This window comes from Calypte anna, chromosome 5A (genome assembly GCF_003957555.1).
Source record: "Calypte anna isolate BGI_N300 chromosome 5A, bCalAnn1_v1.p, whole genome shotgun sequence".
Taxonomy (NCBI): domain Eukaryota; kingdom Metazoa; phylum Chordata; class Aves; order Apodiformes; family Trochilidae; genus Calypte; species Calypte anna.
The window spans coordinates 246,497-261,164 of record NC_044251.1 but is presented as its reverse complement, the minus strand read 5'-3'; the positions used below and the strand labels follow the sequence as shown (position 1 = coordinate 261,164).

Genomic DNA, 14,668 nt, shown 5'->3' with positions numbered 1-14,668 from the left:
ACAGCTTGAATATCAATTGTTCCCAGATTTTGAGCCATCCTGGAAGAATAAGAGGGTTACAATTTTAAGTGCAGAGCTCTGCCCTGAGAGGAGGCAGTCTTTCCCCAGTGTCTAGCACTTCCTTCACTTACCCTCATCTGTTTTGGGGTGAGCTATTACAGAACACAGCTGAAGCTAAATAGGCAGCTTAGAGCATAAATACCCAGGACTGTGAATGAATTCTTAACACAACCTGTTTGATCCTAAAGCCCACCTTTAAGGGAAGAGAAAAGTCAGAACAGCTTTGAGCTTGATCACTCCTGAGGGACTTAACTCATACGTACACCTTTCTGTTGTTTTAGTAACTCCAGTCAGAGGCAACAAAGATCTCCCAGGTCATCTCAAACTCCCTGTATCTGTACAGTTCCTGAACCCTGAAAATTCAATTTTACAACTTCATCATTTCTATGCATTACCCACAGGCTTGGGACTGCTGTCTAAAGCGTTAAAAAAAGACAACAAAACTGTGTTTGCACTACATGATGACTTATACAAAAATACATTTCCCTTCCAGTATTGCAGGGGTGGAAAAGATTGTCTTAATCACAGGCATTCCCTACAAAAAGTGAAACAGTATCAGCAAGTCACAATTTAATAGTCTATGCAATTTCTATAGAGAAACACATATCAGCAATATAAATACAGAAAGTTAGCATTCGTTTAAAAAAGTGAAATCTTTGCAATCCAGCCAAATCAAGATAACTTTTCACAAAGAAGTTGAAATGCACATGCACCAGTGCAGTTAGACTACCAGGTTTTCACACCCCTTCTCATAGAATTGCTTTGGCTGAAAAAGACCTTTAAGTCCAACTACTTCTAGGCATGGAGATCCCACAAGTGTTAAGAAAAAGTGCAGCTTTTTAAACCAAATTGGCAAAAGCAAGTTCTCACTCTTTATTGCCTTCATTTTAAGAAACAGCATCATGTGCTCCCTTTGCATCTAACAATCCACAAACACTTGGACAGGGACCAAAATACAGAAAAGTTTTGCTTTAAATGGTGCAAATGTGCCCAAGCCTGAACATGAAAGAGCTCTGTATGGCTTAACGAGATCTTTATTGCAGTAGTGGACTTGCACTGTCCCTGCAGAGTTTCCCTTCCTACATCATTTGTTCTGTAGGTCTTACAGGCGCAGGCAGTGTTTACTTCAACACTGCATTCCAGGCATCATCCAGATAGGATGAGGAGACTTTGCCTTCTGGAAGGCATTAGTTCCCCCCGCTTCCTCCTCACATCTCTCTTGCAGGTGCATCAACATGAAAGAAAAAGTCAGTCAAGCCCCACAGACTTTGTGGTCCAATGCAGTTGGTGCATTTGTATGGCAGCACAATTCTCCATGCGAGAAAGTCTATCCCAGGCACAGACAGCTGGAAGTAACTCTGACCCCCGTGACACAATTCAAAGCCTCCTCTGTTTGGCTTTTTGATTCCTGATTGACACATTCACTGCCAGAAGGAGATAAATGCTGTTGGGAGGACAATGTTGATCGGCTCTGACTATTCTTGTGAAGGAATTTTTCAGCATAATAAACAAAAAACATTGGTGTGCTGAAGTGCCTGAATAGAACTGGAGATAGAGAGGGGACCAGAATGCTTCACAGAGGCTGGTAAGTCGACTGAAGAGTTAATTGTCTGGGTGTACAATGAGTTTATTCTGACCAGAGACAAAGAGCTCCCTCTTCCTCAGCCTGGTCCTTCAAAAGCAAAAGTGTCAAAAGGGCTCTGGAAAAGCACTCTGTATTAACAGCAATGTTCTGGTCTCCAGGATTCAGTGGCTTTAAAAATGTTGAATCCCAAGATTCAGATAGGATTTCTCTAAAATCTGAAGTCCTCATTTACTGCTTCAGTTCTCAAGGTACTTCTACAGTAATTAAACAAAACAAACCTGCCTTCTAACTCATTCTTTGTAGCTTTCAAACGACTCCTTTCAAAAAACATAAAGACACAGCAAGATATTGCCCTTCAGATACACTGCTGTAGACACTTCCCCCAAAAAGAGATCCAGTGGTACATTATTTCAATTACCTAGTGTTTAAAAGGAGCCAGTTTAAACAAGTGGCCCTGAATGCCTCATACTTGTGAGGATCCACACCTGGACCTGCACTTCAGAGCTCCCACTATAATAGGTCAAACCAACACAATGTCCAAACACACCACCTACCCCAGGGAAAGCTCGGATCCAAATTCAGATTTGAACTTTGCAGGTTCGACCAAGCCCAGTAGTACTCATCACTTCAATACCTGACTCAGTTCTGTAAGTTATACAAATCTTTCTGAGGAAAAAAAAATATGAAAATCTTCCTAGTACTGGTAAATGGAGAACCATGCAGCTAAAAACCAAGCCATCACACTTAACTATTTTGGTGGCAAAACTCTAAGATTCTGGTGTCAGTGCAGAGACACACATGTTACCCCAGGAAAAAGCAGCAGCCTTGAAAGCTCAGAAAATTAAGATGAGCTGATTATGAACTTTATAGTGCTGTTAATTCACTTCAGTACTTATGAAAAGTTGCTGGTTTAACCCACTCACAGAAACGTGGCATTTCAAACAATATTTTTCCTCAGGGATATGGGCATAGTTCCAAGCAGAAGACAAAGCAAGAACCTTAAAATAATAAAGCCAGAATTTAGAACACTCTCCTCATTCAAACTTGAGACCTACCCTTTGCTCTCTCTTTTCTCAAGCCAAGATCCCAACTATAGTGCTATCAACTAATTTGGGAAGACAGCAGGGAAGCACAAGTTTGTAATCTCTCTTTTGTTAGAGAAAGTAAGACATTAGAAGTTCAGAACTTTGAAACCTGTGAAAAACAAGTTCTTGGGTTTCAGCCAGTTTCTCTCTAAACTGTGAACTGTAAACCAGTCTTAACCAAGTCTGCAGGACAAGCAGCAGCAGTATCTCTCAAGTAGCCTGAATACCAAAGTAATTCAGAACAAGGGAGTTGCTCACAGTCCTGCTGTTCTGAAATGAATTAGAACCTTCAGTTAATTTTTAAGTCAAAGTCCAACAGGAGAACTTTAGCAATGCAAGTTATCCACAGCAGATGCACAGAGAAGTAGATGAAGACCTGGCATATATTCACCTTATATAGTTTTACAATTTCTAGACTCCACAGCCAAATTCCTACCCAAAAGGTAAAACAGTTCTCTTCAAAGATTTGGAATTCATAGGAAAATACATGCCCAAGGCCAGATTTGAACCTTATCTGCTCAAAAGCAGAAGCAGGTAATAAACCTCAGGGTAGTTTGAGACCATCTCCAGCCTAGATTTGCACAAAAAGCTTTATTTTGAACAATGTCAAATCACTCTCAGGCTGTGAAAGCATTGCCCCCATCCCCCTGACACCTTCAGAGATGTTGTTATTCCCACGCTCCCCAACACTTCCTGCAGCACTTTAATTTGTAAATCTATACAGAACTCACACAGCATTGTATAATTTAGAAATACACCTTGTTGTCATCAGGGTTGACCTATAGAACCAAGGCTTAACTCCTTCAGTTATATCCTTGGCCCAAAGAGAACTGTAACTTGCTTGGTAATGATTCTAATTGTCTTAAATTAAGTCAGAATTTTCAATTCACTCCCAGACTGGCTCAAATTGCCAGAAAAAACAAAAAAAACACAACAAAAAAAACCACAAACAAAAGAAACCCCACGAAGAAGGCAATACTTTCCTTCTATTGCTACATCTTTTCTGTCCTGCTGCTGTTCTTGCCACCCTACTGAGATAATAAAAAAGTAATTTCTTAATGACTGCATAAACTACACAGTACTTTTACCTAAAAAAAAAAAGTATATTCCCAATCTCATCCTGTCAGAATTAATCCTACCTCAGAAAATCAGCAAAGCAGCAGCAGAGACAACATTAAATCCCTCTTTGGCCTAGAGTCCATCGATCCCACTGTACAGCTTGCCTAGAAATGCAAGGCAAGGTACAATAACCAAGTAAACCTGTTTATTTCACACAGCAGAAAATTTCAGAACACTGCATTTTGCGTGCACAAGATGGGAGCCCGTCCTCACCATCATGTGAGCATGGTTAAAAAACCCACAATAGTGAAAATAATTATTGACAAATGAGAAGTGGAGCAAACCTCAGAGCCACAGCTCAGTGTCCAGGCTCTGCTTTGGTCACCTGGTAATCTTTCAGACAGAATCACAGCCTACCTGTCACAGTAGACAGATGTCTCACAGTTCCTACTGACGTTCTGCATGACTGAAGATGAGGACCTGTGACCACCACTGAGTGTAGCTATTTTATTTATGTATCAGCAGTAATTTCAGTGGTGTAAAAAGCTCAGCTACAGCTACACATGGGAAGGCTATAGGGAAATCTTCAAACCTAAAGAACTCATTTAGGCTGCAGAAAGAGGTTCCCTTCAGAAGCAAAGAATATTTTTCATTTGGCTGTGTACTTAGCTGTCCTTTTAAAAGCTCTTTGGTGTGTGTATGAGAAGGAGGAATGACATTGAAGAAATGGAGGGATAGTTAAAAGAACCAAGGACACTGGATGGGTTTGGAGATCAGTCATAACACACAGCATCCAAAACTAATTCTTACCAAATATCACGACTACCTGATGCTTGTCAAGGACTGACATACTTCCTGAAGGACAATGGCAGCTGGCTGTAGGGATGGTACTCAGTTTCAAAACTGAGTCTTCAAGACTCATTTTCATCATCAGACACCCTCAGAGATAACTGGTATAGAAAAGCTTTGCTGGGGTAAGTGCAACCCAGCAATTCTATGGCTGCAAATCCAGCACTTCTCTTTTCCTCTGGAGAAAAGGATCAAAGGTATGAAGGGGAGAGGAAGAATAGGAATAACCTTGTTCTTCAGGAAGATAAAGAATTGAAAGGAAATAAAATAGCTGTAATAAACAGTGAATAAAGAAAAATTAGGCCTTCTATCTGGATAGCAGAAGGCCTACAACAGAAGTTGTATTCAAGTGCAAATCTATTTACACTACAGCCAAATTATTTGGAAAAAATCATGCCAATCCACAGATGGGATGCTAGGCCATCTTGTTCCAAGAAGGAGCAGTGTCCAAAGTAATTATGGGAGAAAAGGAATGAAAGTCAGAAGAGGCTGTACGGTACATGGCTGCTCCAGAGAGTCCTCACAGTAAGCTTCACAGGGACAGAGGAGAGGACAGGCAGAACAGAAACAGAGCAGCACTAAAAGTGATGGGTAAATCATAGTGCCCCTGCAGTAAGAGTTGAAGTACATGCTATTAGGATTGTTTGTAGTTGTTTGAAGCTTTTTTCCAGAGTAGGAACACCTCCAAAGTGTCAACATTACTTACACTGTCAAGTGAGTGATGAGATCAAGGAATCAGCAATGGGCAGCATTGAGAATGTTTAAAAGTAGACTGAAGGATGGGAAGCAGGAAAAGAGAGAGTTACTTTTTCATAGCTTCCTATTTGGAATTTTGGATACATTTTATCTCACCCTGTAAGCACTACAAGTATAATAGATACTGCAAGATTTTCACCTACAGTTTCTTGATTTGGAATCATATTCCATTTGGCTCACTGTCTTGAGTGACATTTGAAATAAAACAGGGAGTGAAAAAGTTTCCACACGAAGAAATATTTCCCTTAAGACACGGTATCTCATAGCAAGATTTTAGCACTTGACATTGCCCCAAACTTGGAGGGAAGTTTGCAGGGAGCTCTATAGATCTGTCAACAGTTGCCTGATCAGAGCTGGCAAAAGCAATAACCCCCATATGACTGTTTAGTTCAGCCTCTCTGGTTTTGTTCTACCTATGATACATCACATCTTTCTTCAGATGCCTCTGCTTTGATATGGAGTATTCTCTGTTTTCTCCCTCAACACACACAACCCCTCCTTGACTACCTCTGCCAAGGAGCTGCCCAGAATACACAGTCAACTCCATTTTGCCACTTGCAGGCTGTGAAAGGGGCCAGATACCTGCAACTGAGGAGAAGGAGCACAGCAAGAAAGCCCAAAAGGACATTGTGATTCTGACCTTAAACTGCTTTGCTGAATGAGGAAGAAAATTATTATGCAAGCTTCATATGAGTAATGATCAGATCCCTAGCTTTGAAAACACTTTAGAAGCTCCCTGAAATACACAGTGGCAAGGGACACGAGGGGAGTGATTGGAATCTCAGCCTTTCTTCCCTCTCTCCTCAACATCACGCATTCCCTTTCATTCCTCTCCTTCCAGCTCTGGTCTCTTCAGTGTAAAGACTTTATAAATCCACCCACATCTTCAAGGGATACAGCCTATAAGTGGGGGGTAGAGACAGCAGCATATTTCCCAGATCAATGGCCATTTGAAATTCAGACATATGGCTGAAGCCCTACAGCTGCATGTGTTAATTACCACACGTGTCCCCTGTAAAGCAGTCTGTTAAACACGAAAAGAAAACAGAAGAGAATAAAAGCCCTTCAAAGGGATTAAGTAAATAGTCTAAATTTTTGACCCTGCTCCCCCATACACATGCCTGTGTATAAGAACACAAGCTCCTTCCTTTCTCCTGACACCTGCATGCTGAGGAAGCATGCACCCCTTCCATCTCTAGCCATGTGCATTGAACCTATCTCAGAGTACTTTTCCCCTTCCAGCTCCCCCTTCCCAACCTCTTCTCTCACCAGTCCCTCTCTCCTTTAGAGGGCTAATTTCTGGCTGACAACCAGACTAGTCTTGGGCTTACAATACTCCTTTTCATTTCCTTGCAGACTAAGAGAATGGATACCTCACTGCTACGTCTGCATTGCATATGTGTGAAGAGGGAAAGTGGGGAGGAAAAAAAAAAAAACCAACCCTGATTTTTTTTCACTGCTTGTTTCTCCAGGTTTTCCCTCCTAGGATCATTAAGAGTAGAGATTCAGAGTTTGAGTGAGCACAACTCTACTCTCCTAAATATATTGCTCCAGTTAACTCACCCCAGGATCTGAATTTAGTCTAAAGAGTTTTTGTATTTGATTATGAAATAGAATGAATTATTTTTCTATACGAGGGAAGGAATGGAAAACGAGGGAGGCAGACAGGCACACTAACTGTAGTGCTAGAAGAATCACCAAAGGATCTAATGTGTTTCAGAAGGAAACCTGCACACAAAGCACACCTCAAAAATTAACAACAGGCTACAAGTGACATGGGATTCTCAAAATATTTTTATTTGAAGAGTAGGAGGGTCATTCCTCTAAGCTACAGACCGCCAGAGGTCTACAGATTGACTGTTCAAAACAGGCTCAAGACAACTGATCTTAAGAACCTTCATCATTTAAAGGCGTATTTGTGAGCAGCAGAACAGTCAAGATGAAGCCTGTCAAGTCCTTAACACTTGAGAATTGCTTTGCTGAAGCACCTGAACATCCCATCACGATCTGAGCACCAAGCTGAGCACAGTGACATGTAGCAAAAGACATGGACACAGCCTAGAGAAATTAAGTCTGTCAGGAAGACTTCTCCCCTCCCTAGCCTTTATCAACGCATTTTGCAATACATCTCTCTTCCTGTCAACATAAAACCCCAGATGAACCCATGGAGGGGAGCTACTACTGCAGCTAGATCTATTCCAAAGCAGCTTTAATCCCCATAGGTGCCACCTCAGACTTGAACAAACACTGTGATTGCCTCTCCAGCCTCTCCCTGCCTTATTTACAAGCACACATGCTCTGCATACATTGAAGTTTTCCCAGCACAATTTCAGTTTCTCTCTCTTCTAGAGAACCTTGTCAGAGTTCATGGGGCAAAGGAGCTGAAAGAAGAGTACTTCCAGTTTCTCAACCAAATCCCTGGACCTATGACAAAATACATTTCCTGATGCATTACATTGATTTGAAAGAAAACAACACTCATCTTCAGATGTCTAGATTCTTCTGCGGGACATGAATACTCAAACAAAACAGGGTCATGTTAGGCTGGCACAAGAAAACAACTTCTAGCTTCATGTATCTGCAAGCCGAGCAATTTGTCCAATTTATGCTCAGGTTTATTTTTAAGAAACAGCTACAGAAGACAGGAAGTCTAGGACTATTAATTTCAAAGTTATAATGATGCTGTTTCAAAGGATTTAGAGAAATACTTAGTATAATAGTATAGCATCCTGACATGCTGACCCAGACACCCAAAGAGCATGGGAAGAATTTTGTTAACAACTCTTTAAAAAAAGAAAAGGTGTTGAGGCCACAGAGTTATCAAGCTGCCAAACAACAAAAACCCACCCACAGACCCCAGAACTATTCCATTTCTCTGCAAGCTGTAATTGGTCAGATACCAGAAATCCAGCTATAGCACATAAACAGTTAATACCTTAACAGATGTTGCTTCATCAATTGTTAGTTTGCTTATTACATCTACTCACCAGGCTGCCCAATACTATGACTTAATCATTTAGAAGCATTTATAGCTGTCCTTAAGACATTACAGACATGAGTAGTCTGTAGATTGCTATAATAACACTTGTAAACTACAGTTTTATTAAGTCATATTTATATAGACTAACCTACCGATCAGAACTGTTGCTTGATAGATGAAAGCAGAATTCTTGCATTATATCAAACAAAATACACTTTGAAACAGAACTTGCCTTCTGCTTAAACTTCCCAATGAAACTTCCTTCAGCCTCAAATTTGATACAGATGTTCATAGGCCCACAAAGAAATTTCTTGATGAAAACTAAACTTCAGACAAGTCAGCGATGTGGGGACCAAAAAGGATTGGGTTTTCATGTCACATGTCAGATACTGAGTGTAAGCTCAAAGCAGGCTTTGCCTTCTGTAGGGCCAGAGCTTACCCTTCAACATCACAGTATCTGCTCCAGGTTCAGGGAACTGTAGATGCTACTGCCAGCTTTTCAAATAGAGAAAACAAAGCAAGTCAGAACAGTCCTGGAACTTTATGCACTGCGGAAACTAAGAAAGAGGGATGTTCATACCACTCAAGACTCTCCATGACTGATGCTGACAGTTTACCCAACCCATACTAACCCTCTACTTGTGTGATCTTTCAATCTCAGATTACAGAACCAAGCCTCCTTTCACATTTCTTCCATTCAGCTGATTTTAAAATGGCATCAACACCTCAGTGTCCAGAACAGCCAACAACCACTAACAAAATAGTATTCCCATTTGGATATTTTCCCCCTTTTCACTTATTTTCAGTCTTTCCATATTTAATTCACTCAATTTGTAGTTTCAAAAAGGAAGACCACATGATTTTATGGAGATAAGCAATGGCAGGGCCTGACAAGCCTACTTTTAAAAACATGCTTGGTGATTACAAAAGATCCTACTCATAGCTTCAATAAGCCAAGTCGGCAGCTTTGAGGTACTAAAGCCCCAGCACTCCTTAGATAAAGAAAATAAAAGTTTTGGTTTGTTCTGTTTTGCTTGTTTTGTTTCAAATGTGTGGTACAATTTCCCTTTGGCTGGAAAGGGACATTCTGCATTCTTTAGGCAGGGCAGAAATCCAGTCATGGTTGCTCTGAGGATGCCTTTCACTGCTTCTTAAAACATTAACAACCTCACAGTGTGAAAGAGGGGGAAGATCCAGCCCTCTAGGGGACATCATGCATCTTCCAAGTCTCTCAGGCCTTTCAAACTAAGCAGCAACTGGAGTAAATTAGTGCAAGAAGCTCCTTAAGAGAAAGGACTGGACAAGGAACAAGCCAGAAGAAGAAACAGACAGGAAGAGAAATCTGCAGGTTCTGGATATAATCCCATCCAAGAACAACTGCATTCCCTGAGAAAGGTCTTGGAAACTTGTTCTTCACTTGAAGTCTGAACTCAGCCTAGAAAGAAGAACAGCAAATGTCTCAGTTGCAAAGTCCACACATCAAGCATGTTCTGGAGAACCTGGGTTTCCACTCCATCTCAAAAAACACCTCCATCAATACCTCCATCTCTCTGCTCCACCTTCCCAAACACAGAACAAACCAGTATGTTCTATTTTAAATTTTCCTGTTTGATGCCAATTTAATTTGATTTAAATTATCTTACAGGGCAAGTTGTACGACTAACTGGCATTCCATCACAGGGCAACAGAAGCAGTGCAAACACTGGCAATCAGAGCATGGGATTTAAAGATAAAAAGAATTTCTTGCCTGTTCTCCACAGAAGGCTCCACAGAGCCACTTCTGGAGCTACATGCCCAGCCACATGACCAAAAAGCCATCTCATTTTCATCAATAGTGAGAGCCTGTGAGGGGAATCACACAACCTCACACCTTCTAGTGACTCTATTATTATCTACTGACTCCCCAAAAATTAAGGCTAAGCAGGATGGAAAAGAGACCAAACCATTTGGAGAAAGAGTTATTACCAATAACCAGTCTTTTTCTTCCTCCAACATTAATTTGTCTTTTCTAAAGGAGAGCTAATATGCTAGTAAAGTCTTCATTTATTACCCATCAGCTTAAGCTGACCCATCTGCACTGTTGCTAAGGCAGAGCAGCCTCCAAAAACTATTTTGCCCTGAAGACTTGAAAGGCACCAGCTTCATGCAAAGTTTATTAGCTCCATATTTTACATTCCTGTATGAATGTGACAAAAGGAATCACTTTTGAAAGTCTTAGCTATTCCTTTTCCTCCTGAAAGCTTCTGTTCTGCACCAGACTGTGCTCTTTCACTCAGAGAGCCTCATCCCAGGATGAAGAGAATTCTGCTGTACAGTAGGAAAAGTCCAAAAGCTCCAGTCAGAGGGCAATTGCTCAGTGTGATGTTAGAGGTTTCTGAGATGTGCCTCTACCACAGCAAGGTCATCACTGACCCAGTTCCTGCTGGATCCCTCCACATCCTGCTCTTTGTCTTCCTGCAAATGGCAATTGTTAAAGAAAGAGTCTGAACCTTCAGCTAGAATGTATGGTTACATGCATGCTGGCTATCCACCAGTCTCCAGAGAAGCCAGGCCTCCAGCAACCAGCATGCTTCGAGGAAACCAGACTGTTCGTGGTACCAATTTCCTTACAACAGCAGCTGGTACTGGAACTTTGAATCAAGATAACTTAAGTCAAGGAAACACATTGATAAGTGAGCCAAATTCATTTTTAGCATTAATCTTCTGGCTAATCAATAGATTCAGCCCTACGGATTTTTAAGTCCTATTTAATAATTGTTTTCAAGTATCTCTCTTACCTGATGGAGAAAGGCCAAAAGTTTGTGCAGGAACTCTGAAGCAGATTCAGAATTACAGGGGACAAAGTTTACATGACAGCTAGAAGCACGTTTGCCCAAAGGTAAACATTTTCCTCTTACTGACAGCTACTGCATGGGGTGTATATGTGTGCTGCCATGTGACCAAGTGTACCATTCATGAAACGAATGCCACAGGGAGCACCAAGGAGAATCCATTTATAGTACCAATTTTTAGATTAGTTCATTCCATTTACAGGGGTTTTTTTTGTTTTTTTGTTTGTTTTGGGGTTTTTTTGTGTGTTTTTTGCATGTTCCAACCTCTGAGTTATGAAAGGGAGTGAAGTGGAAAAACCAAGTTTAGATGTTCTCTCCTTTTCCTCCTGTTTCTTATGAAATCCTACGTCCAATCCTTTTTCCAATTCTAGAAGAACAGGTAGGAAACCTCACTCAGAAATAACGCAGATTTCTAGAGCTACTTAGATTTGCTTGTACTTCAGACTTAACAGAAATAAAACAATGCATTCAGGTGCCAAATATGCACTAAACCATAATTATAGGTCGAAACTGACATATCCTTATCTGAAGTAAGAAAAAGGCTTCAGCATTCAGTCTGAACTGTTTACTTTGCATCTTTCTTCTCCCTACCTTTTCCCAGGCTACTATACACAACCAGCAGACTGGTGAGCAGATATGAGCAAGATGCAGAGCTCTGAACACAGCAGTAATTCCTGCTAGAGAGTTTGCAGAACTAGATCAACAGTTCCAGCATGGAAGATGTTCTTCAAATTAAAGTACTGGCATTAAAGGTAGGCATTTTCCTGCATTTTGACATCTCAGGAATAACTGGTTTAGAGCAGTAAAAATCCTGCTTCAATTGCCAACAGAGAAACTTCTCCCAGAAAAAAAAAGGATAAACCAAACCAACACAAACCAACACAAACCCCCAAAACAAAAACAACCCCCCCACAAAAGGCCCCCAAAAAACCAAAACCCAAACCAAAACAACACCAACAAAAAAAAACAACCCCAAAAAACCCCAACAAACAAAAAGCACAAAAACCCCAAAACAGCCTTCATCCCCACCAGCAGGAATTCAGCACTGTTTTCCTGTTGTAAGGAACTCAAAAGGGAAAAGCCCTGAAGTCACACTCGACTGCTCAGCAGTGAATACTTCATGGCCATCCAATACCATTTCCAACAATACTAAGTGCTATGAATATACACAGTAGAAGAATATCATCTGCCTTGCTGAGGAAAAGCAAGGACTGGAGAAAGCAGTGTGTAAAGGAGGACCAATGCCTAACGCACAACAAGTGAGGTTTCCAAGCACAGATCAGTTTTAATCCAGTACTGCTGCAGCGAGACAAGAGTTTTTATGTTTTTAACATAAACCCCACCTTTCAACACAAAAAGAGACACAACTATAACACTGGCACTCCTGACTCCAGTGTACTAGTCATATTGATAACCTTCTTAATCTCCAGGGATTTTTCAGAGAAATGCTCATTAGTTAACTTCAAGATGAACAAGCAGAGGGTATTCTGTGTCAGCTGCCCCTTTGGGAAGCTCTGCTTCCATGTACTACATCTCAGCTGATGAGCACGTAGCAGAGTGCACTATTTTCTACTCCATGGGGTGGTACATGAACAAACTGTCACCTTTTTCCTCCTACTTGAAGGGGGAGATAGATCTAAAGGTACATAAGCTTCCCACACACTGAACTGGTTAGGAACCCAAGGTCTGAATTATCCCAAGGGACTTGGCTGGACATCTGCTATTACAAAACAAGTTGCTGAAGCACAAGACTCAACTCACCTTTCCTTCCTGAATTACCCTGGCTCGATGGTTTATCAGTTACAGAACCTAAAAGGGAGGTAAAAGAAAAAGAACATCTATTTAGGCACTGCATGATCACACAGCACATGTAACACCACATTAACCCAGTCAGTATATAAACGCAGTGCCTGTTTTCTTTGCCAGTAGCTCAGTCTAGGATACAAAGAGTCTGTGAGTTCAACCAATAAGGAATTTTTATGTCCAAGCATGTTAAATCAGAATGAGGATAAACAAATGGCATGGGTAGCTGGATTCAGTGATTTGAAAGAGGTCAGAGCAATGCAGTGGTAAGAAACCTGGAATAAATACAAGGACAAGAAGGAAAGATTAATGAGTCACTTCTTTCATTTGCAAATGTCAGGAAGAACAAATCGAAAACAGGTGGGGAGAGTGTGCAGGGAAGGCAAGGGGTATTTCTAAAGGAAAGGGATTAAGTAGGACCACTTGCAGAAAATGGATTTTAACCAGTCCCTGGACATCTTCAGCTGCTTGAAAATGGACACTAAATAACACCCAACATGTGCTTGATTAGCATACATCTTGGGTTATTTCATAAAATATGTATCGTCACATGATTCTACACTTGTTTCAGCAGTTTTCTTTAGTGTTTCATCAGTTTTCCACTAAAAAAGAACTGAAAATACAAGCTTTTTGAACAATCCATTACCAAAGCGTACAAAAATCTACGACAATGCTTTTTTTTCCCCAGCAGCTTTATTTCCAGGAAATATTTATTCCGTGCACCATTGCTAAACAGTTCCAGTGATTAATGATCCTCCAGAAGGTAAGGTTCAAAAGTCATCACCAAAGGAGGCAGTTCTGATAGGCCCAAGAGTCTGGTCAAGAAACACTCCAAACAAACTCTATTACCTGGGCACCTTCACTTGCAGATCTGTTCACAGATGTCCAGCTGAATTACAAGTGGGAAACACGTACCTAGTATTAGTCACCATATCCCTAACATCTGTGTGTCCTACAATACACCATGACTTCACTTTGCTAAACCCAACTTTATAAACAGCTCAAGACTAAAAGAATAGATCCTCAGAATTCTACAGCATGTCTTAACAAAACCATATACAGACAGTCATATTCTAAGGTTTAAACCAAATTAATGCAGCATTTCACTTTACACAAAGGGTATTGCTATTATTTTCTTTCCATGTACCTTGTGAGGCCTCACCTCAAGTACTGTGTACAGTTCTGGGGCTCTCACTTCAAGGACATTGAGGTTCTGGAGAAGGTCCAGAGGAGAGCAATGAGGCTGGTGAAGGGACCAGAGGGAAAGTCTTATAAAGAGAGACTGAGGAAGATGGGGTGGTTTAGCCTGAAGGAGACTCAGGGGGAACCTTAACACTCTCTACAACTACCTGAAGGGAGGTTGTAGTCAGGTGGGGGCTGGGATCTTCTCCCAGGCAACAAGTGACAGGACAGGAGGGCATGGCCTGAAGCTGCACCAGGAGAGGTTTAGGTTGGACATCAGAAAACAATTCCTTATGGAGAGGGTGATCAGGCATTGGAATGGACTGCTCAGGGAAGTGGTGGAGTCACCATTCTGGAAGGTGTTTAAGGAAAGGCTGGATGTGGCACTCAGTGCCATGGTCACACTGATGTGGTGGTGTTAGGTCATAGGCTGGACTTGATCTCAGAGGTCTTTTCCAGCCTCAGTAATTCTGTGAAA

General features: G+C 41.2%; 1 protein-coding gene across 1 annotated transcript in view; it reads right to left on the bottom strand.

The window, feature by feature from the left end:
* Window positions 1–14,668, bottom strand: part of SMOC1 (SPARC related modular calcium binding 1) — a 110,341-nt gene that overhangs the window by 44,655 nt on the left and 51,018 nt on the right. Inside the window, exon 5 of the mRNA XM_030451798.1 lies at window positions 12,967–13,014. Within this exon, the coding sequence (XP_030307658.1) occupies window positions 12,967–13,014 (48 nt within the window). The remainder of the gene's footprint in view (window positions 1–12,966; window positions 13,015–14,668) is intronic.